The 25,130-nt window shown below is 42.3% G+C and overlaps 1 protein-coding gene across 1 annotated transcript in view; it reads right to left on the bottom strand.

Moving 5' to 3' along the window:
- Positions 1 to 392: 392 nt before the first annotated feature.
- Positions 393 to 25,130, bottom strand: part of ATRN (attractin) — a 147,151-nt gene continuing 122,413 nt past the window's right edge. Inside the window, exons 25-29 of the mRNA XM_070419991.1 lie at positions 19,193 to 19,254; positions 9,895 to 9,973; positions 8,021 to 8,128; positions 3,510 to 3,624; positions 393 to 696 (exon numbers count right to left, since the gene is read on the bottom strand). Coding sequence (XP_070276092.1) covers positions 572 to 696; positions 3,510 to 3,624; positions 8,021 to 8,128; positions 9,895 to 9,973; positions 19,193 to 19,254 — 489 coding nt within the window. The 3' untranslated portion in view covers positions 393 to 571. The remainder of the gene's footprint in view (positions 697 to 3,509; positions 3,625 to 8,020; positions 8,129 to 9,894; positions 9,974 to 19,192; positions 19,255 to 25,130) is intronic.

A 25,130-nucleotide genomic window follows, 5' to 3' on the forward strand; every position in this document is an offset into this window, starting at 1 on the left:
TATGATTCAAAAGTGACATTAGTTCTCAACTAGAAAAAAAGCTCCCTGGAAGAGAGTTATCTGCCTAAAATGTGCAAGAATAAATAGCACATCTTTTAAAAAAGATAGCAGGTTTCAGATGACAAGTTCATCCATCTAACTAGTTTTGAAAAGACCTTGTTCCAGAACGACTGATGATGCACGTTCACTTGTAAACACAACATTTTGCTTTTTGCACAGTTGAGACAGTCCCAAGACCAGTTTCCCACAAGTAAACCTGAGTATCATTCCTAGCTCTCTCACTGGCTCCACACTGGCCTCCTCCAGCAACATCTGGATCGTCCCTGGACCTGTAATTAAATCAATTATTCCCTATGCAAAAATAAAAGGTTAGATGCTGGAGCACAGATGGGAGAAACTGTCAAAGAAAGCTTGTGAACATGCAGATGAGTCGATGTTTCCAGTCGGAGGTTTTCCAGTTTTTTGCCCTGCTCCGCTCAGCACAGCGTCTCCTGCCTGCTCCCTCCCTGCAGACTCTAGCACGCCACCTCGCCTCCACTTGCTCACTCACGGAGATTCCCTGGCCCCAGCATCAAATGCAGGTCCCAGGCTGCGCAGGGGGCTGCTGCTTCCGGTTTCTCAGTGCTCCTAACTTCTCTTTGTACAGCACTGGCAGGTGCTGAGAAATGTCCACCAGGGCGCTGGCTACTGCGAGACCTTGGGAGAACCCACAGAGGGAACACATGTTAAGGAGCAGCTTGCTTGTATTTTCAAAAATAAATTTAAAAATTCTGTTTACATTCCCACAGTATAATAAACAAAGCAATAAAGTATGTAGGGAAGTCTTATTGCACTCTGCCCCTTCCTCCACCCGTCCCCTCGCCAGCTGAGAAACTGTTCTCATTAGTTTGCATATATTCTTTCAGGGTTTAGTTATACAAATACATATTCTTTGCCCCTCCCTTGTTACACAAAAAGGTATAGCCTGCTTTTCAGATCAATCAAGCCAAGTGCTCTGCGTGGTGGTGGGAACATTTAGTACGATTGCAGACATACTCTAAGCACTAAATTTCTCCTGCTGGTCTCCAAAGGGAGGCCAAGAAAAAGCAGCATCTTTTAAAAAATATGTTTTTATTGATTTCAGAGAGGAAGGGGGAGGGAGAAAGAGATAGAAACATCAATGATGAGAGACAGTCATTGATCGGCTGCCTCCTGCACGCCCCCAACTGGGGATCGAACCCGCAATCTGGGCATGTGTCCCAACTGGGAATCAAACAGTGACCTCCTGGCTCATAGGTTAATGCTCAACCACTGAGCCACATCGGCCAGGCAAGCAGCACTCTTTACAATGTAATTCAGATTCATTCCACATGGCCCAGCCAGCACTAGTGATTTTTTAAAAATATGTTTTTATTGATTTTAGAGAGAGAGGAAGGGAGAGATAAGATACATCTATGAGAGAGAAACATAGATTGGCTGCCTCCTGCACACACCCTACTGGGGATTGAGCCCACAACCTGGGCATGTACCCTGACTGGGAATCGAACCAGCGACCTCTTGGTGCATGAGACAACACTCAAACAACTGAGCCACACGAGCCAGGCCAGCACTAGTGATTTTTATATCTATACCACGATACGGGTTAGGGCAGACTCTGAAATAAGCAAGGTTCTTTAATCTCCCCGTGCCTCTGTTTCTTCCTTTGTAAAATGGGGAATAATAACACAGGGCTTGCATGAGGAGTCAATGAGTGAACTGAAGTATCCTTAGAATGCTGCTTGGCTCATCGCCACCCCCACCTCTGCTTTAGAGACTGGTGGTTCGTCTCCTTTTTGGCTGGTAACCTTTAACTGATCTCATCTGGGAAAAGGCCAGCCCCGGCTCAGCTGGTCAGGAGCCATGCTGGCAGACTTGTCGCTCCACCTCAGAGCCTACAAAATGGGGGAAAAGGAGAGGGGGTGGTTTTTAAGTGCCAGGTTTAGTGCCTGGAATTCAGCGGAGAATCCAGTAACAACTGTTAACCAAAGGCAGAGCCAGGTGCTCTGGGAGTCCGTGGACGCCCTCTAAAATGGGGGGCAGAGAATGAATGGGGCCTCAAGCAGTGGGTGGGCCTTCATCAGGAGTTCAGAGGGGTGGTGGGGCACATCAGGAAGAGTTTGGGGCACAAAAGGCCGCAGTGTTGCAAGTCTGTCATCTCCTCCCCACCCTAGCCAGCACCTTGCCATCAGGGAGAACCGTCCAGTGTGGTGGCAGAAGACACAGCCCCAGAGTCTTCAGGTCAATGGGTCATCCTGCCCTCAACATGGGCAAGTTAGGAGCTCAACTCACAGAAACCCCCGGTGAGGGCAAATCAAGCTGTCCCCATGAAGTGAAGGCAGAAACCCTGGCCTGGCCATGCCCAACGGCCTCCCTTTGTGAGGACACCCCAGACGCAGACCATCTGAAAGCTGAGTGGGAGGCTCTGCTGGTTATGCTCGGGGCTGTGGAGCTCAGGGCCTGGGCAAGGATTCTGCTCACACTTTCCTCAGAGGCTTTCTTTTTAGTGGAGGCAACCCTGACCCCAAGAATCATCTCAACTGAAAGTGGTCTCAAACATTCATATTGTCTGAGGCATCCCTCCAAAGTACTCCATGGTTAATCAAGATACTTCAAAACTATACTCCATCTTTCCTTCATGTTCAATAAGACAATGTTTATCCAAATTATGATCCATGTATTTGATGGAATAGTATAAAAGAGATTGGTAAAAGATTATGTAGTAAGATGTTAAAATGTTTATGAAAGTTATATGAAAAAAAGAGAATGAAAATAAGAATGACACAAACATTTCAACTAAATTGCGGGAAGGAAACAACAGAACAGTGAAAATTAATGCGTGTTGGAGAGGAGAAACTTCCTTCAAATTGCTATAATTGCTGTTTGTGCCTTATATTTAAAACAGAGTGAAAAATGCCCTGGCCAGGTAGTTGGTTATCCTGATACGCAAAGGTTATACATTTGATCCCTGGTCAGGGCACATACATGAAGCAACCAAAGAATGCATAAAAATGTTTGGAACAAAATGATATTCCTCTCTCTAAAATAAATCAATTAAAAATGTATAAAACACAGTGAAAATCAAATGAAAGGCAATAGTTCTGGAAATACCAATTTGAAAATCACCAGCTTGGAGGAGCCACGAGAGTAGGTAAGATGACAGAGTAAGAATGGAGGAAGAGGAAGAACGCCTACATTTAGGGGCAGAGGAAGGAGAGACAAGAAAGGAGCAGCAAAGCCAGAGGAGGCCAGAAACACTGTAGGCAAAGGAAGGTGTGGTAGGAAGCATCAATATCACTGGGAAGCTGGCACAGTGAGGGGAGTTCTGGACTTTCCCCTGGGAAGGACCTCAGGAAAGACAGTGAAGGAAATCCAGTGACGAGGGAGTTATCTCACCGAATCCTCATAACACCATGAGGCAGGAACTAGTCACATTTATACCCCAGTTCTCTGTAAAAGGGAAGGATTCCTCGATGACCTTCTGGTCTACTCACCGGACTGCCCCGGAGGAGGGATTCCACCAAGGCCTCGAGGGAGCCTCACAAATGCAGAGAGGACAGCAGCTTTGTAGTAAAAACATGGCTCCAGGGCAATGGGTTTGGGAACAGCCTGGTGGAAGAAAAAGAATTAGCTAGAGTGCTGTTTCTCAAGCTTTAGCTCTGCAGCCTTCAAATGTGATTTTGTAAAGATGCCCTCTGTATTAGTTCCTGTTGGTGTGTAACAAATTATAAACTTAGTTGCTTAAAACAACACATCTAGCCCTAACCGGTTTGGCTCAGTGGATAGAGCGTCAGCCTGCAGACTGAAGGGTCCCAGGTTCGATTCTGGTCAAGGGCATGTACCTTGGTTGCGGGCACATCCCCGGTAGGGGGCATGCAGGAGGCAGCTGATCAATGTTTCTCTCTCATCAATGTTTCTAACTATCCCTCTCCCTTCCTCTCTGTAAAAAATCAGTAAGATATATTTAAAACACACACACACACACAAAACAACACATCTGTTATCTCAGTTTTGTGGGTCAGAAGTCCAGCCGAGCTCTGTAGGATCTTCTGCTTAGGGCTAGAGGACTATCCAGTTCTGGAAAATTCTTAGCTTTTATCTGACAAGAGTCTCAGCTCTTATCTTCACAAGGAGGAAGTCAAGTATCAGCTGGGCTCTACTCTTATCTCAGGCTCTGGGGCAGAACCTGCTTCAAAACTCATTCAGGTGCTGGCAGAGTCCAGTTCCTTGTGGCTGTAGGTCTGAGGGCCTCACTTCCTTGCTAGCTGTCAGCCAGGGGCCACTCTCTTCTCTTGCATTCCTACTCATATGGCCTCTCCAGCTTCAAACCAGTGATGATCCATCAAGTCCTTACCATGTTCCCTCTGTGCCACCAGCCAGAGAAAACTTTCCCCATACTTAAGGTCAATTACCTTGGCACTTTTATTACTTCTGCAAAATCCCTTCATATCAGTCCCTAGTTTGACTAACTAACCACGAGACAGGAATCTTGGAGACCATCTTTAGAACCCTGCCCACTATACTCCCAAATATGTCAGCAATCTCTTCAGTTTGGTTGAAAAAATAATTTCCAGAACCGCCCTGTCTGTGGCACGGGGAAATGACTGGATGGGTTAAGTGGTGAAACCAGTTATGAGCAATCACAATAATCCAGGTACAAGATGACAATGGCCTAGATCAAGATGGTAGGTCACAGTGGTGGTGAAGTACACAGTGGCCAGGGAATATTTTTAAAGATAAAGCCAAAAAGACCTGCTGACAAACTGGCTGTCCAATGAGAATGAGAGCGAGGATGAGTCACGGACGATTCCAGGAGTTTTGGCCTGAGCAAATAGGATGATGGAGGTGATGTATCCTGAGTTCAGGAACATATACCAGAGCAGCAGGTGTGGGAAACACTACATACAGTTCAGTTTTAGACGTGTTAAATTTGAGATACCTGTTAAGACATCCAAGTGGGGACACTGAGTAAGCAATCTGATACATGAGTTGGAGGTTCATGGGAGAGATGTGAGGGGAGAGCTCATTGTGTTGAAATCCATGATGAGTAAGATCACTGCTATGGTCTGAATGTTTGCGTACTCCCAAAATTCATGTTAAATTGTAATGCCCAATGTGATGGTATTTTGAGATGGGAACTTTGGGAGATAAATAGTCATGAGGACTGAGTTATCATTAATGGAATGAGCGCCCTTAGAACAGAGACCCCAGAGAGCTCCCTCATCCCTTGTACCATGTATAGGTTTCAGCTAGAAGGTGCCATATATGAACCAGAAAGTGGGCTTTCAGGAGACAGTGAATCTTCTAGCACTTTGATCTGCACTTCCAGTCTCCAGAACTGTGAGAAATAAATTTCTGTTATCTATAAGCCACCCAGTCTCTCACATTTTGTTATAGCAGCCAAACAGACTAAGACAATCACCAAAGGAGTAAGTGTAAAAGATGTGAGAAGAGACTCAAAGACTGAGCCTGATGTACATCACTGTTAAAAGGTGTTGGGGAGATGAAGAGGGTTGAATAAAGAACAGCGAGCAAAAACAGCCATAGGGTGAGTGTGTGGTGTCCTGAAAGGAAAGTTAAGAAAGTGTTCTAAGGATTAACCAACTGTGTTATATGCTGCCAACATATGATATATGGTTTTGTTCAGTACTTTACGTTTGTCTATTCTTTTTAATCCCACCAATTATTACTATTTCATCAGGACAATGTTTGCTTAGATTTATGCACATGCTTACCCTTTTATTTACTTGCTATTCCTTATTATTCCATCTTCCTGGGGTAATTTTCCTTCTTTCTAGCATATTCTTTAGACATTTCTTTTGTATAGGTCTGTCTATTGGGGGCAAACTCTGTTTTTTCTTCTAGTCAGAAGATATCTTCAATTTATCCCTGTTCTTGGAACATAACTTCTGGCCATGCTATTCTAGGTTGGCAGTTCTCTTTCAGTACTTTGACTATATTCTTCCACTCTCTTCTGGCTTCAGGTGCCACTAGTGAGAAGTCATCTGTCACTCTGTCACTCCTTTGTAGGTGATATTTTCTTGTTTTCCCATTTCTTTGTTAATGCAGTAAAATACACATAACATTTACCATCTTAATTATTTTTAGTTGTACAGTTCAGTGATATTAAGTACATTCCTATTGTTGTGCAACCATTATCATCAACCATCTCCAGAACTGTTTTCATCTTGTAAAACTGAAACTCTATAAGCATCAAACAGTAACTCCCCATCCCTCCTCCCATCCCAGCCCCTGATGACCACCATTCTACTTTCTGTCTCTATGAATTTGACTACTTGAGGTACTTCGTACAAGTGGACTCATACAGTATTTGTCCTTTGTGACTGGCTTATTTCACTTAGCATAATGTCCTCAAGGTTCACCTATGTTGTAGCATTTGTCAGAATTCCTCTTTTTTAAGGCTGAATAATATTCCATTGCATGTACATACCATGTTTTGTTTATCCATTCATCTGTTAATGGACATTTGGGTTGCTTTTATCTTTTAGCTACTGTGAATAATGGTTCTATGAACATGGGAATACAAATATGTATTTGTCACCCTGCTTTCAATTCTTTTTGGGTATATACCTAGAAGTGGAATTGCTGGATTATATGATTGTTCTATTTTATTTTATAAAAAATCAATACTGTTTTCACAGTGGCTGCATTGTTTTTATATTCCCAACGTGCACAAGGGTTTTAATTTTCTCCACATTGTAGTGATCTATTTTTGCTCTGGCTTATTTTAAGAAGTTCTCTTAAAAAAATGTTCTCTTTGTCTTTGGAGTTCTATAGTTCCAGTATGATAAATCCAGTTGTACTATTCTTTCTCTTCTGTCTTCCCTTTGCTTTCTTTCCTTAATCCTGCGTGTGATATGTTTTGCTTCTGAAATCTGTATATTCATGACCTCTATCATTCTGGAAAATTCTGTTATTATCTCTTTGACTATTGCTTTCCTCTATTCATTTGTTTTGGGACTCTGATAATATATATGTTAGATCTTTTCATTCTATCCCCTATATTCTTGTTATCTGTCATATTTTCCATTTCCTTGTCTCCTGTTCTACATTCTATGTAATTTCTTCAGATTCATCTTCCAGTTCAAAAGCTCTGTCTTCATTTGTGTCTGATGTGCTGTTTGACATGTAAACTGAGTTATTTAAAAAATTTCTACTACTATACTTTCCATTTCTAACAGTTACATTTGGTTGTTTTTCAGATCTGCTTGGCCATTCTTGACTCTCATGGCTTCCTCATCGTTATGATTCCATCTTTTATTTCTTTAAACATTTCATACATAGCCATATGATATCCTTTAGCTATCAATCCAGACATTTGAAGTCCTGTCTAAATCCACCTGCTGACTCTTATTCATGAAATGTGTCTCTCTTGTCTGTGGGAATCACTTTAGGTTCTGGTTTTGGTTCATGACTTGTTCTTTCTTGGAAAAGGAAAAGGAGAATGGTCCCTGAAAATAACACCTACTTCCTGTGAGCTCAGTCATGTTTTAATAGTATATTTTATGCAGGATATATGGCTGTTTTACTAATGTATCTGAAATATTTCATCATTTTGTTAAAAGAGAAATTTCTTTTACGTTCCTCATCAGTTTTGGGGGAAGGAGTCAGAAATATTTACTTTATACAGTATTCATAGTGAATTATGATTCTGTCCCTTTAAAAACAAATCCCTCAAATACTTATAAAGAACAATGGTTCAATTTAGCTTTTTTGAAGTTTTAAAATATTATGCCAGAGAATATCAGACAAATCATTTATATTTTAAAATCCCTTAAACATGAGACTGCTTAGTGACATGAATCAAAGACTGGAAAACAAAAGCAAAAGAATACAACTTTGGTGTGCTGGCTTATTGTAAAAAAGAAAGAGAGAAGAATACAAGAGGCAACACATTAAAGTTCTCTCTCACTCAGGTTCCCCCAACTCAGAAGCATGAATTTTGACAAATTAAGTTACAGGGACTTTGTAATCACATTCTCACCTTTATAGTTCCCCCAATAAGGTCAGGAGGCTCTTCATCTGTTTCCAAGGCAACATTTACAGAGGCAAAGGGACGGCTGGCCATCTGCTGCATCTCTCGCAGAAGTTGCTGATGAGTAAAACAGCAAGCATTACTGAAATGAGTACTGAGGGGATTTTATTAGAGAATACTGCATAATTAAAATATCCCATCCTCCCTGATTCAAACAAATAAAACCCCAAATATTTTTAAAATAGTCAGGGAAAGTTGGACAGAGACCATGTACTAGTTAACATTAGGAATTATTAAATCCTGTTGGATGTGGTAACAGCATTGTCATTATATTATAGAAAAAAATCCTTATTGTTTATATATGTGAATATATATATATATATGTGTGTGTGTGTGTGTGTGTGTGTGTGTGTGTGTATATATACTTTAGTATGGATGTAATGTCACAATACCTGCTGTTAAATACATAAATGATATAGCCATATTTCATATATATATATATTTGGTTAATCCTCACCTGAGGACGTTTTCCCATTGATTTTTAGAAAGAGTGGAAGGGAGGGGGAGAGACAGAGAGAGAAACATCAATGTGAGAGAGACACATGGATTGGTTGCCTCCCCCATGCACCGACCAGGGTGGGACTCAAACCTGCAACTCAGGTATGTGCTCTTGACCAGGAATTGAACCTACAACCTTGGTGTATCAGGACAATACTCTACTTGACTGAGCTACCTGGCCAAGGATGATTTAGGACTCTTAAACTTCCCATCATATCCTCTGCTCTGGAACAGTTTATATGTTTTGAAAATAATTTTCATAAGTATCTATGGAGGAATAGAATATTAGTATCTCCATGAACTCATCTTAAAATAGAAATTCCTTGGGTCTAATGACCTTTGTGGAGAGAGTAATATTTTGACAAGTTTTCAATTCCTTCTTCCCTGGTTACTAGTTTATTGTGGCTCTTACTTTTTTCTTACTCCATTTGGATGACTTGTATTTTTTCAGAACATTGTACAATTCATTGGGATTTTAAGATATCCTAGTAACAGAGCTATTACAGAATCCTCTGAATATGTTACCCACTGATTTTTAAAATAATAAAGAGGATGCAACATTTATCTCTATGATAACATTACCTTTACATGGGTCAGAAAAAGTGTCATGCCCCCAGGAAGAGGCCCATATTCTGGAACCTATCTCAACCCCATTATAGACACTAATGTTCTATGATCAATGCTGAGTGCTTGTGAATTTTGGTTTTAGATACTCCCATTCTCTTCCAAATCTTGCTTATAGATCAATTTTTATATAGAAAAAGGCACAACTACATACAGAAAACAAAGCACATGTAAGGTGTGGTCTCAGTGCATTTTCATAAGCAACAATGCAATAGACCTGATGACCAGAAGGCAGAGTATTAACAAGTGAAAGTTACAATAAACAAAGTTCTTATGTTGTAATTTTTAATGAAGTGTACTTATTTGATTTGTCTACTGTAAATATTTGTTTGACTTCTTACTTTTGTAACGGAGCTCTGGAAATAAATCAAGCTTCATAAAAAAATAAGATTCAAGCAAAAATTTAATTAGATACACATTTATCCTTCCTTGAAATATGAGAAATTCTTAGATTTCCAGGATTGGTAGGATGGGTAAAACTGACACCTGTTTAAGTCAATACTAGAGTTTCCTTTTAGAAAGCTGAGACCATGTGGGGCAGAATTAATGACACTTTATATAGCAGTAACTGGAGTCTACTGGCCATCCGTGAATATGTCCATCAATTATCACAAAATAGCTAATGCTGACTTGTTTAAGAAAATTTGTAGAAAGGAACAGCTCTTACAAGGATTCATTAATCTTTATCCACTGAGGCTTACCTCTCTGCGCCTGGAGGCCCAACAACTTTGTTTGATCTTCCAAACCACAGCAGCCACCAGGAGCAAAGAGAGGAAACAACTGTGAGAAAGGAAAGTACCAAATTATTATCCCAGCCCCCAGAATCAGCACCATTGTCTCCATATTCCAGGCCAGACAGGGAAACAATCCCCCAAATACCACCCTAAGCTCCTCTCTGATGAGTAATCACAACCATGTTCCGGTTCATAGGAAATCAAAGTGTGAGGGGCTTCAATAAGCTGAGCTTCAGACCTTTCAGACTGTACAGTCCCCACCAGGTGCTCGGAGAGACCCTGACCTCCTACTGGACCTTTAATGGAATGGCTTATCCCAAACAAGGAAAATAATTTTAACAAAATTATGACAGACAATAAGTATGCTATTTAATAAAAATTAATAAATGTTCACTGTAAGGTATAAAAATAGGAGAGAAGTTAATTTTTAAAATAACTTTTTATAAGGAGGAAGTAAATATAGAAGAAACAAACTTATGTGTAATAATATATATTCAATTATATTTTTACAAAGTAAATGCATACATTTTTGTAAAGTAAAATGATCATTCTCAAGCTAACAACTTTCTTAAAAGTACTAGGAGAGACTAACTCCCAGTGGTCATGTAACTGCAGGTAATTTCAGTGTCCTCCCAATTGTAAACCAGGCACTCAATGGTTTGAAAAGCTACTGTGATAGCAGAGAACTAACTTCTGATAAAAGGATTAAGGAGCTGAACAAATACATCACTAAAGTAATTGCTAAAGTAATTTAAAAACTGGTGTTCTTCCAGCTGGTGTGGCTCAGTGCTTGAACATGGACCCAGGATCCAAGAGGTCACTGATTTGATTTCCAGGCAGGGCATATGCTCCGATTGCAGGCTTGATCCCCAGTAGGGGACCTGCAGGAGGCAGCTGATCAATGATGTTTCTATCTCTCTATCCCTCCCCCTTCCCCTCTCTCTAAAAAAATAAAATAAAAAGTAAAATCAATAAAACATATTAAAAACAACAACACCGGTGTTTTCACTCACTAACTTATAAAAGGGCTTGCTACTGAGTTTTGTTCCAGAGTGTTATACACAGACATGATGGCTCTTGGCCCGCGCCACCGGGTACCCGCTTGCTGAGCTTGATGTTTGCAGGATGGGGTTGGTTTCGTGAAAAGCAGCCTCGGTGCACCCAAGTACTGACCCCAAGGCAGACCTCTCAGGCTGGCTGGAAAAGGGCATTCTAATATGTTAGGATGATTGAACTTTGGCCTTTTCACAAAAAGAAACTTCAAAGTTCTGACATCTCACCACTTTCCCAAGATGCACAAGCATGGGGACCCCTTCGGGGTAACCTAACAGAAAATAAGGGGCCCCGGAGTCATCACCCAGGGGAGAGCCTTCAATTCCTTGTCTGCTGGTCCTCTTGGCTGTCCTGACACTGCTGGTCCTTCCTCCTCCCTGACAGTCTGTTTTCCTTTCTGTATAAATACTTTACTGGGCCAGGTCCTGCCCTAGGCTCTTGGAATACATTGACAAATAGAACAAAAGCCCACTGTTCCCATGGAGTTTACATTCCAGGATGTGGAGACAAACAGTAAATAACACAGAAAACAAAAACAACATAAAAGAGCATGTCAGAAGGTAGGAAATGCTACAGAAAGAAATGATGATAGGGTAAGGGGATTCAGAGTGCCAGTGGCATTCTAAAGCAGAATGGTCACATGAGCCTTACTTCTTGAGAAGGTGATATGTGAGCAAAGATTTGGAGGAGGTGTGGGAGATGGAGTCATCAGCATGCATATGGCATTTGAAGTAATCAATCTGGATGAAGTCACCAAGGGATTGCATACAAATATATAAGAATGTCCTAGGGGACATCCGTACATTGAAAATTTGGGGAGAAAAGAAAGAAGCAATAAAAGAGTCTGAGAAGAGTAACTTCAGTCTTTTTTGGTTTCCCCGCATAATATTGTTTTTATTCTAACATAAACACAGGGAGGCAGCAAATCTACATGGAAGGGATGAAGCAAATGAGAACAGCACCTAAGTTGGTCAAGACACTGTTCATGCAGCTGAGTACAGGGCTGGCGTCTGCAGTGAGGACCCCAGTGTCACTATAGAACCACTGGGAGGGCAGCCACACAGACACTCAGAAGGCCCCTTTCCCCCCAAGCGTGAGGCTTCTGTCTTCAATGCCAACCAGTTGAAAACATCAACAACCCGGTGCCTTCCACCTGTTCCAGCTTTCAGAAGTGACACAAACAGCATATCAACATATAGTGATTGTCCCTCAAAGCTGATACATGTATGATTTCTTCTAGGGTAATACCAACAATGAAGAATTGACTAGCTATTTCAATAAAGGTGGCGCTTGCCAATACTCCTCCCTTCTTTTTCCTACCACTAACTTGGCTACAGATGGGGCTGCGACTCAGTGTTCATCCTACTACAGTCTCTTTTATCAATGTTTTTCTACATTTTTCAATACAAATGTAATTTAAAGAAACGTATCATGAAAAATTTCAAACACAGAAACAGAACAATCTAGTGAATTCCTACATGCCCATAACTTAATCTTGACAATATTAACATGTTGCCAATGTCATTCAAAGATCATTCTTAAAGAAGTGTATTTCTTTCAATACTAGGTCACTGACCCAGGCTAAGTGTCCCTTACTTCCTGTCAGCTCTGTACCTAAGGAGAAGCCCAGAATCCTTCAGTCTTTTTGTTCTGTACCTGCCCCTGTCTATCAGAGGCTTATACTGTCTAACAGAGGCTGAGACTTCTCAAAAATCCTGGTCAACTTGTTCTGGGAAAATATTTTCTTCCTCATGCTCATGAAAAGGACTCTATTCTTAGCTAAAAGCTCACTATTCCTAGTTCTTAAACAAAATCCTGAAAAAACAAAGTCTGGATTCTTTCCCAGAAGGGAGAAGTGATGAAAACACCACCAGTGGTCCCTGATCAATGCTGATGGTGATCACCAGCAGTGACTAATCCTCACTGGGTTAGTACTTGACAGCGGGGTCATCTCATGAGCACACCTGCTAATTTAAGTTACTGAGCTGGCACAGCCTCTGTATCCCCTTAAATGCAGGCCATCAACCAGCACCACTAGCTTTTCTCCCTCAGAGAAGTTGGTGACTATGGTTCCTTATAAATGCACTTTTCCTAAAGGTCTAGTTTACTTTCCACATATATTTGAGCCTAGGTGCAGAGGTGTGTGTGTGTGTGTGTGTGTGTGTGTGTGTGTGTGTGTAGGGGTGAACAAAAGATAGTGTCCTGCTCTGTTGAAGCTTAGAGTCTAACTGAGGACACAGATCTTAAGAAAGAAAAAAATTATGAGAAGTACCATGATGAAAAATAATATGGTTGTGTGGGAAAGAAGATCAAGGGCAGACAATTTAGTTTGGGGGTTCCAGAATAGAATCTTGGAGGAAATGACACAGTGCACGATTTGAAAGATAAGTACGGCATAATAAACAGCTTTACTTGTAATAACCCAAACTGGAAACAACTCAATGTCCATCAAGGGTAAACAGATAAGCAAATTGTGGTTTATATTTACATATAATATTACTCAGCATTAAAAAGAAGGGAGTTATATTTTTATTTGAAATATTTAAAAAATACATCTTTACTAGTTTTTATGTAAGAAGCAATTATACAAATTAGAAGGGTATTATAAAAGTCTTTCTGAGTCTGACCGACCTATTTTCTATAACAGGTCTGTTGAGATGTAATTCAGTAGCATCTTTTATAGGCTAACTAGAGGCCTGGTGCATGAAATTCATGCACAGGTAGGGTCCCTAGGCCTGGCCAGCAATCAGGGCCGACCAGGGCCTTCTGGCTGCCAGCTGGGGCTCTTCCATCATTCCACGCCACCCCCTGGTGGTCAGCGCAAGTCACAGTGAGCGATTGAACTCCCAAGGGGACAATTTGCATATTAGGCCTTTATATAGAGAGAAGATGGTGACTCATGAGAGGAAAGGACCTAAATTGCTTCAGGATAGAGGAGGCTGGTTGCCAGAAAAAACAATCATGTGATTTGGGGTTGGAACCTCAGGGGAGGAGAGAGGGGCAGAAGACTGAGTTCAATCACTAAAGACCAGTAATTTCATCAATCATGCCTGTGTAACGCAAACTTGAAAAAAACAAATGTGGAATGAGGTTTGGGAGCTGGTGGGCCAGTGAAGAGACTGATGTGCTGGGAGGCTGTCATGACCAGATAGGGCATGGAAACTCTGTCTTCTCCTCCCACCCCCATCCCTTGCCTATACATCTCTTCCATTTGGCTGTTCCTGAGTTGTATTCTTTATAATAATACTGTAATTTTAAGCACAGTGCTTTCCTGAATCATTTTACAAAACTATCAAATCTAAGGGGAGTGTTCATCGGAACCCTCAAATTAGTAGTTGGCCAGGCAGAAGTGGGGGTAGAGTGGGGACCCATTTGTAGTTGATATCTGAAGTGGGGGCAGTCTTGTCAGACCGAGCCTTTCACCCAGGGGGTCTGTGCTAACTTCAGGTAGTGCCAAAACCAAAATTAATTGCAGGACACCTAGTTGGTGTCAGACAATTGGTTGTTGTTGGGAAAAACCAAGCAATGAATAAAAGTACAGGTGAAGGGTAGGGAGAAGTGTGTTCTAGAAAGAAGGAATAACATTTTCATATGCTGGGAGGCGGAAAAGAACCTGGTGCTTTTGAAGAAATAGAAGGTGACAATGTAGTGGGAACACAGAGGGCAGCATAAAATAAATACAAAGAGGCCATTTCACACAGGACCCTGGTGTTTATTTTAAAATATAACATCAATGATGAGAGAATCATTGATCAGCTTCCTCCTGCACACCCCCTACTGGGGATCAATCCCACAACCCCGAGCATGTGCCCTGACCGGGAATCGAACCATTACCTCCTGGTTCACAGGTTGACACTCAACCACTGAGCACACCAGCCAGACCTGGTGTTTATTTTAGATACAATGGGAAGCCACTGGATATGAGATAAGTAGACAGACCCAAACTCATGATTTTAAAGGTCTCCTCTGGGATTTTTATGGATTGTAGAGGGGCCAAAACCAACTGAAATGGTCAGGTGAGCTTGTGATGGTTAGGACTAGGGTAGGAGTGGAGGTGGAACAGACTGAAGTTGTAAATGTTGCAATGTGGTGAGAGACTAACTTTTGTGTTTTGTTTTGTTTTTTTAATCCCCACCTGAGGATATTTTTCCATTGATTTTTAGAGAGAGTGGAAGAGAGAGAGAAAGACAGAAATATCGATGTGAAAGAAACACATCAATTGGTTGCCTCATGCATGAGCCCAGACCAGGGCCCGAGCCAGGGAGGAGCATGCAACCAAGATTATGTGCCCTTAATTGGAATCGAACCTGGGATCCTTCAGGCCAATGCTCTACCCACTGAGCAAACCAACTAAGGTGGGAGTGCCTTTAGGATGTAAAGGGAGAGCAGGGGCTTAGAACTGGCAGTACGATGTTGCAACTAGTGATGGGGAGAAGACTGGAGAAGAAGGATCAGAAAGTTCACTTCTGGGCATGTTATGCTAACTTTGGGGATGGCAGAGTTCAATTAGAGAACACAGAATGGGAAGATGGCCAGGCTCTGGCTCCGGAAGAATATCAACAGTGAGAGGTTGAACAGAACAGGTTGTTCAGGAAGGGAGGCCAAGAAGGAGTGGCCTAAGGGCAGAATGGGATCCCAGAGGGCATGAAGAGTCTCACAAAAGGGTGATCAGTTGGATACCTTTAAATTTGGCAAAAGAGATGTGCTAACTGCCCTCAATAACAACAATTTAGCTGGGAGTGGGGATAGAAGACATTGGAAAGGGCTAAAAAGTAAAAAAATGGGCTCCAAGCCCAGAGTCAATAGATACGAGAAGGAAGGGGGCTCCAAAGAAGAGTCCCCATTTCTGCCTGTGCTGAGCAATGGAAGACAGCAGCTAAGGCAGTGAGCTCTGGTCCTGAGGCTGGAGAAGCCATTCAGAAGACAAACTAACAGTACATCCCACCCAGGAGCACATTCTGCCTCCACACTCACTGGAGGCTGTGACAGACAGAAACAGTATTCACACACAGGCAATGTGGAATCTTCCACACAACCAAACATCAGACATTGGGAGGAAAACCAACAGTGTGAAAGAGTGGCACCAAACAACACATAAAAGAAAAAAAATTCAAAATCTGAGGAGACAAAGTAAGACTTCAAAATAAAATATTAATTTCACAAATGAGTATGAAAGGAAACTGCATTCACAAAATCAAAACAGGTTATAAGAAAAATGTATTAGAAAAGCACGAAAAACATTAAAAATGTATTGGAAATAAAAGAAATGAACGCAACTCTGGATTAAATTAACAAACTGGAAAATATTGCTGAGGAGCTCACCTAGAACGCAGGGCAAAAGAAAAAATCAGGGTTCAGTTAAGAAATATAGAGCAGACACAGAATCCCTTCATTCATCTAACAGAGAATTCCACAATTCAAGCAAATAGAATTAGAGACAGGAAGCAGTGCACCAGGAGCAGCAGGCGGAAGGGTCCTCGGGCAGACATCTCCAAGGGAAACAAACTAAGAGAGTGCCTTGCCTGGTGGTATTTGACCAAACTGATCGAGTCTTTTCAGTTCTGTCAGAGTACAGGATAAATCAGAAGTAGCTACATAGAAAACCAAACAATTAAAAAACAAATTCAGAGTGATCCCCCATCCAAGAAATGGGGATGTATACTTAGAGTTCAATTCATCTGTGAAGGAGCTTTATGGTTATCATCCTACCTAATAATAGACAAACATGGTAATTAACCGTACCTCTGACACGCTTCCCATTGGCTAATCAGGGCGATATGCAAATTAACTGCCAACCAAGATGGCGGCCGGCAGCCAAGCAGCTGAAGCGAACAGGAGGCTTGCTTGCTCCAGTGATGGAGGAAGCCAAGGTTCCCCACCTCTGAGCTGCACTCTAAGAAACAATGTTGCAATTATAGAAGCTAAACAAACCCCAGAAACCTGCTTTCAGCCAGCTGGACTCGGAGCTGGAGCTGCAACAGGGTTTCAATTATAGAAGCCAACAAACCCAGATACCTGCTTTCAGCAGCCGAGGTCTCAGAGCTGGAGCCGAGCCTCAGAGCTAAAGCCGGCTCTCAGTTCCAGTGACAGCCATAGAAGGTAAATAAATCCCAGAATAAAAGAAAAAAAGGAGAGGTTGGGAGCTTCAGTCACCCGCCAGCCTGAAAATGGCCCCTCACCCAGACTGGCCAGGCACTCCAGTGGGGACCCCCACCCTGAAGGGGGTGTGACCAGCTGCAAACAGCCATCAGCCCCTCATCCAGGCTGGCCAGGCACCCAAGCGGGACCCCCACTCTGATCCGGGACACCCTTCAGGGCAAACCAGCCGGCCCCCACCCGTGCACCAGGCCTCTATCCTATATAGTAAAAGGGTAATATGCAAACTGACCCTAACAGCAGAAGAACTGGGAATGACTGGTCACTATGACACAAACTGACCACCAGGGGGCAGATGCTCAATGCAGGAGCTGCCCTCTGGTGGTCAGGGCGCTCTGACATGGGAGGAGCTCTGCTCAGCCACAAGCCAAGCTGATGGCTGCCAGTACAGCGGTGGTGGTGGGAGTCTCTCCTGCTTCCTCAGCAGCGCTAAGGATGTCCGACTGCAGTTTAGGCCTGCTCCCTGCTGGTAAGTGGACATCCCCCGAGGGCTGCCGGGCTGCCAGAGGGATGTCTGATTGCCATCTTAGGCCCAATCCCCCGGGAAGCAGGCCTAAGCCAGCAGGTGGTCATCCCCCAAGAGGTCCCAGACTGCGAGAGGGCACAGGCCGGGCTGAGGGATGCCCCCTCCCCTCCGAGTGCACAAATTTTTGTGCACCGGGCCTCTAGTATATAATAAAAGAGGGATATGCTAATTAATCACAACATGATATGCTAATTAAGCATGATCAGTATGCAAATTGACCATCACTCAAACACACAAGATGGCCACCACAAGATGGCTGGCAGGGGAGGGCAGTTGGTAGCAACCAGGCCTGCAGGGGAGAGCAGTTGGGGGCAATTGGGCCGGCAGGGGAGGGCAGTTGGGGGCGACCAGGCCTGCAGGGGAGGGCAGTTGGGGACGACCAGGCCAGCATGGGAGGGCAGTTGGGGGCAACTGGGCTGGCAGGGGAGGGCAGTTCAGGGGAATTGGGCCAGCAGAGGAACATTTAGGCGTCGATCAGGCTGGCAGGGAGCGGTTAGGGGTGATCAGGCTGGCAGGCAGAAGTGGTTAGGGGCAATCAGGTAGGCAGACAGGCGAGTGGTTGGGAGCCAGCAGTCCTGGATTGTGAGAGGGTTGTCCGACTGCCCGTTTAGGCCTAATCCCTGTGGGATCGTGCCTAAACGGGCAGTCGGACATTCATCGAGGGGTCCCAGATTGGAGAGGGTGCAGGCTGAGCTGAGGGACACCCCCCCCCCCCCCCCCCCGCCCAGTGCACGGATTTCGTGCACTGGGCCTCTAGTAACAACATAAACAGAGATGATTGATGTAGCCAAGCACTGTGATCTACTAAACGGAATGAATGGGAGGAAGGGATTATATATGTTTTTGTAGTGTCGGGGAGTTGTTGGGTGAGGTAACCTAAGGTAATAAAGACGTCTTCAGTAGGCCATCAAAAGATAACCGAACTGAAAAATCAAGAAACAGAGTAAGCCTGGATAAGTGAAAAACAGCTAAAGCCGTTTAAATTGGGAAAAAGGGAGGGGTTGAAAGGTGGGGGGCAGGATGCTGCTGCTTTCTCTTATAAGCACTGTATCACTTGTCTTTTCCAGTTATGTGTATATAGTATTTTCATAAAAATAAAATTTAAAAAACTATAATAAAAAAATTCCAAGGGCTTAACAAGTCATTTTAGCTTTAAAACTCTGGATAATCACCTGAATCATTTCTTGAACAAAAGGAAGCATATATATAGCACACACCAGTAATCATTAATTATTGTTTCAATCCCAAATTCTCTTCATATAAAGAGCCAAATTATCTCCATTTTAGTATAGGGTACATGAAAAGCTGCCTCAAAAAAGCCAGAACATGCCAAGCAAATGTTTTTATTTTATCAGATGAGACTGACTTTACACTACTGTTACTGACATGTAACTTTTCAGGAAATAAATACAATTAGTTTGGTCTGTTGTGCAAAATCAGGATTATTCATTTATTTTTCATGAGCTGCTAATTAATAGAATTAAGTACCTCAATCGAAAGAACAGATATAGTTTGTATGAGTGAAATTACCTGAAAAAAGTCACGAAGAACTGTACCAGGTCCATAAAATTGCTGTGCTGGGAGAAGGCAATCTGTGGCAGAGAAACAGTAGTGTGATTAGGTGGTTATAAAACTGTACCATTAACTCAGTCTTTTTGGTTCAATAGTTAAGTTGAAAACATACTTTCAATTCTAAACAAGAGATTAATGTAATTTTTTTCACTTGAGGAAAAGTGCCTCATCCTTTTAGTTCCTTCTCTTGTTTAACTGCCAACCCGAAAGTAATACAGCAGGTCCTCCAATAACGTTTTGTCCTTATAACGTTGATGAGATGCCACAGGAACTTAACTCTTGTTTCTATCAATTAGACTACGGTCACATTGGTTTTGTTATATGTTGTTTTGCGTAAGTCACAGAATCCATCAATGACGTTAAGCACTTACTGTATTCCGAGGCTTCCACAACCTCCTCCATGGTTCTGCTCATGACAACAAACCCAAGGTCTTAGAGGCTGAAACTGAAGACCTCACACTAATGACAGGCAAGTCAGTTTGCTTGCTACCTCCTGTGCCTTCATCCAGACAAAATACTCGGCTGGTTTGCTTCTAATTCCAATTCTTGATCTACAGTGTGGAGGGCAGCCTCATCTCATGCCCCTCATTCCTTTGACATTTATGTGCTCAGTATGTACTCATTTCAGGATAATGTCTTTTTTTAACCATATCTCAAATCTTACTATACTGAGTATCACCTGACAATCAACATAACATCAGTTGGAATTTAAATAATTTCATTATACAGTGAATAGTCTTTATAGCAAGAATATAAAATATCCAGTGTAGTTAATCAAAAACCACTGTCTAAAAGAGACATTCTTTTGTGTACTATTAAGAAAAAACACTGCCAATTAAACTATGTTAAAATGCTTTTAAAATCATTAACTCTAAGATTCACCTTGGTTTCAGATATTAGAATATGAAAAAATGTGCACCTCAGGATTTATTACTAAGTATGACAATCATGTCCTTATTACCTGCAGTGCCTGCCAGCTATTATGGTGTAGTCCCTGCTTTTTTTTTTTTTTTAGGGGAACAGAGCCCTCCTCGAAGAGAGAATGATACTATAGACAAAACAATCTAATAAAGAGGGAATATGCTAATTGACTGCCCCACTGTCACAAAGATGGTGGCGCCCACAGACAATAAGGAGGGAATATGCTGACTGTCCCACCTCAAAGATGGCAGCACTCACAGCCAATAAGGTGGGAATATGCTAACTGACTGCCCCTCCCTCAAAGATGGTGGTGCCCACAGCCAATAAGGTGGGGATATGCTGACTGCCCCGCCCTCAAAGATGGCGGTGCCCACAGCCAGTAAGGAGGGAATATGCTAATTGACTGCCCCGCCCTCAAAGATGCAGCACCCACAGCCAATAAGGAGGGAATATGCTAATTGCTGTCCCGCCCTCAAAGATGGTGGCGCCCATAGCCAATAAGGAGGGAATATGCTAATTGACTGCCTGCCCTCAAAGATGGTGGCACCCACAGCCACAAGATGACAGTGCCCAGTCCCCTCAGCCCTGCTGGGCCCACAGCGAGGCGGGCCCAGCCGCTCCACATGCCTGCCTCCAGAGTCCCCCAGTCCCCTCAGTCCCCCAGACGCCCAGGGCCTGCACAAGGCACAGGCAAGCCTCAGATGGTGGCTGCCCAGCTGCCCAGGGACACCAGAAGTTCAGGTAACGAGGGCCGGCTGAGGCTTGCGCTGCCAGCAGTGGCAGCAGCAGAGGTGTGATGGGGCGTTGCCTTCCTCTGATCACCAGTTCACCTCCCGCCCTGAGGGCTCCTGGACTGTGAGAGGGGGCAGGCCAGGCAGAGGGACCCTCGCTCCAGTGTATGAATTTTCATGCACCGGGCCTCTAGTTATTGAATAACTGAATAAGTGTTATAGTACAGACAATATGTATGACAATCAAAGAAATGATTTTTACTAATCTCACCAATCCCTTATCTCTGTCAGGAAGCAACTCCCATCCTGCAATAATGCAAGGAAAGTGCTACACCCAGGCCCCAGCACAACAGCAACACAATGCTTTGCACTCTTTTTTAATGATTTTATAGAGAGGGAGAGAAGGAGAGAGGGAGAGAAAGAAACATTAATCAGTTGCCTACCACAGTGGCCCCGACCGGGAATTAAACCTGCAACCTGGGTATGTGCCCTGACCGGGAATCGAACCTGAGAACATTGAGAACATGTTATGCCTACTTGATATCCCTTAAGGTGTACATATGTGAAGAACCTTGAAGAAATAATAAAATTCATTCGAGCGACAAAAACACAGTATATGATGATGAAAAATACATTTATTTTTTAATGTATACATGTACACTGATAGTCCGACAGAAAACGTTATGACTCTGATAATATCAGTGGGACTTTTGCTGCTGCATCACTGATGACAGAGATTTCACATCAGGTTTATATTTCGTGACCTTCAGAGATATGCACGAGCTACTACTTTCATCCATCAGGCTACTCCTATTATGAGACTTAACACAATCACTGAGAACAAAGATTCACAAGCGTATGTGGATGAAAACATGAAGAGTAACACTGTTGCAAAGTTGTTGTTTTTTTAAATTCTTTATTAGTTAAGGTATTACAAATGTGTCCTCATCCCCCCCATTAACCCCAAACCCCCCCCCCCCCCCCACACACACACACACACTCATGCTCTCATTCCTCTGTTGTCCATGTCCATTGGTTTGGCTTATATGCGTGCATACAAGTCCTTCGGTTGATCTCTTCCCCTTACCCCCTCCCTCCCCTACTTTCTTTCTGGAGATTGATAGCCTGATCGCTGTTTCTCTGTCTTTGGATCTGTCCCTGTTCATCAGTCTATGTTGTTCTCTATCATCCACAAATGAGTGAGATCATGTGGTATTTATCTTTCTCTGACTGGCTTATTTCACTTAGCATCATGCTCTCCAGTTCCATCCATGCTGTTGCAAAAGGCAAGAGTTCCTTCTTTTTTACCGCAGCATAGTATTCCATTGTGTAGATGTACCACAGTTTTCTAATCCACTCATCTGATGGGCACTTAGGCTGTTTCCAAATCTTAGTTATGGTGAATTGTGCTGCTATGAACATAGGGGTGCATATATCCTTTCTGATTGGTGTTTCTGTTTTCTTGGGATATATTCCTAGAAGTGGGATCACTGGGTCAAATGGGAGTTCCATTTTTAGTTTTTTGAGGAAGCTCCATACTGTTCTCCACAGTGGCTGCACCAGTCTGCATTCCCACAGCAGTGCAGGAGGGTTCCTTTTTTCCACATCTTCTCCAACACTTGTTGTTTGTTGATTTGTTGATGACAGCCATTCTGACAGGTGTGAGATGGTACCACATTGTCATTTTGATTTGCATCTCTCGTATAATTAGTGACTTTGAGCATGTTTTCATCTGTCTTTCGGCCTTCTGTATGTCCTCTTTTGAAAAGTGTCTGTCTAGGTCCGTTGCCCATTTTCTTATTGGATTGTTTATCTTCCTATTGTTAAGTTTCATGAGTTCCCTGTAAATGTTGGAGATTAAACCCTTATCGGTGATATCATTGGCAAATATGTTCTCCCATGTAGTGGGTCTTCTTGTTGTTTTGTTGATGGTTTCCTTTGCTGTGCAAAAGCTTTTTATTTTGATGTAGTCCCATTTGTTTATTTTCTCTTTAGTTTCCATTGCCCTAGGAGCATTATCAGAGAAGAAATCCCTTTGGCATATGTTTGCGATTTCGCTGCCTGTGGATTCCTCTAGTATTTTTATGGTTTCCCGTCTTACGTTTAAGTCTTTTATCCATTTTGGGTTTATTTTTGTGTATGGTGTGAGTTGGTGGTCTAGTTTCATCTTTTTGCATGTATCTGTCCAATTTTCCCAACACCATTTATTGAAGAGACTGTCTAGACTCCATTGTATGCTCTTGCCTCATCTGTCAAATATTAATTGGGCATAGTGGTTTGGGTCGATTTCTGGGGTCTCTATTCTATTCCATTGATCTATATGTCTGTTCTTGTGCCAGTACCAAGCTGTTTTAAGAACAGTGGCTTTGTAATACAGTTTGATATCTGGTATTGAGATCCCACCTACTTTGTTCTTCTTTCTCAGCATTGCTGCAGCTATTCGAGGTCTTTTTTTATTCCAGATGAATTTTTGGAGAGTTCCTTCTAGATCTGTGAAATATGCTGTTGGTAATTTAATGGGGATTGCATTGAATCTATAGATTGCTTTGGGTAGTATGGACATTTTGATGATGTTGATTCTACCAATCCATGAACACGGAATGTTCTTCCATCTGTTTATGTCTTCCTCTCTCTGTTTTTTCAGTGTCCTGTAGTTTTTCGCATATAAGTCTTTTACCTCCTTAGTTAAGTTTATTCCTAGGTATCTTAATTTTTTTGGTGTGATGGTAAATGGGATTGCTTTTTTAGTCTCACTTTCTCTAAGTTCACTATTGGTGTAAAGTAATGCCATGGATATCTTGGCATTAATTTTGTATCCTGCTACATTGCTGAATTCATTTATTAAGTCTAATATTTTCTGGAATGGCATTCCAAGTCCTCAACAGTTCGTTTTCGACACTATTGAAATTGCTCTTCTCCTCTCTTGTCAATCCATGTCTATGGTCTTTAAGATAATTTGTTATGTAAAATTATTTGTTTATCTAAGATGCACCTACACTGAATTTATCTGAAAAATAAAAAAGTCGGTATTAAGAAAAAGATTGTAAATGGAAGATTATAAGAGAGGGTTTCGCGTGCCAGCAAAAGCTACTGGCGTGCCATGTTTGGCACACGTGCCAGGGGTTGCCCACCCCTGTTCTAGTCCATTCAATGCTGCTTATAAAGTTTAATTTCTTAAAACATAGTATGTCCTCAGTGTTTACATTTAAAAGAAACCCATGAGACGCTTTTAATTATTGTGGGATGCCAAAAGGTTTGGATGCCAATGGCACCCTCTGAGGATCTATCAGTGTCCATGGGTCTACGCCTCAGGGCAGCTCCCCCAGGGCTTGGTAAAGCAGGGTCACACCACATTCACATCCAATTTAAAGTCATAACAAGCTTATATAAGCTGGCTGCCACTGTGGCTGGTACCCAAGATTCACATTATTCTAAAAGAGGCCCTATTTTGTTGAATGTTTATCATCTAAGTCTCCACAGTTACAGGGTTTCCTAGGAAAGCAAAAGTCATCATATAAAAATGTTTATGAACGGATCAACCACTTAGAAACATCTTGCCTTGCTTAACACTCCACCCACTGTGTTAGTCTTAATTGATTAATGTTTAATTGAAAGAGTGATGAACTTATTGTCCAAACTAAGAAGTGCTGAGAGTGAAGGGAAGTGCAACAAGCATGAACTGGGCAGTGCCTACTCACAGATTGTGACATGCAAACCAACTGCAAAATCAATTTACAAAAGATGAGATTTTAGTGAAAGTGCTGTTGGAGAACTGATCACATAAAACCACTGACAAAGATGGCAGAATTGTCAACTGAAGATGGATAAAGGATACAGATGTAAGCCCTTCAAAATACTCTTAATAGGATTAAGAGAGGATCTTGGGAAAACTGTGAAACCCTTGTGACTATTTTTTTTTTACTCATTCTGTGAAGTCACATGTGAAGAGGAAGACTGAACTCCAAGCACCCCTACACAACTGAAGCCACAACTCTATCTCCTTACCTTGTTTGATTTTTCTTCAGCCCTTATGTGTGCATTTATTTATAGTCTTTCTCTTTCACTAGAAAATAAGATCCATGAGCACAGGGACTTTGCTGCTGATTACTATATCTTAGTGCCTCAAGCAAGATTGGCATGTAAGAGGTGCTTAATAAACATTTGCTGAATAAATATGATACTTGGAAAAATAATGACCTCACTTCCCCCATGATTCAGTAACATATGATTGAGTTTTCTTCTAA

Source organism: Myotis yumanensis, unplaced genomic scaffold, assembly GCF_028538775.1.
Source record: "Myotis yumanensis isolate MYYU_CA2020_CCGP unplaced genomic scaffold, mMyoYum1.0.hap1 SCAF_7, whole genome shotgun sequence".
NCBI lineage: Eukaryota > Metazoa > Chordata > Mammalia > Chiroptera > Vespertilionidae > Myotis > Myotis yumanensis.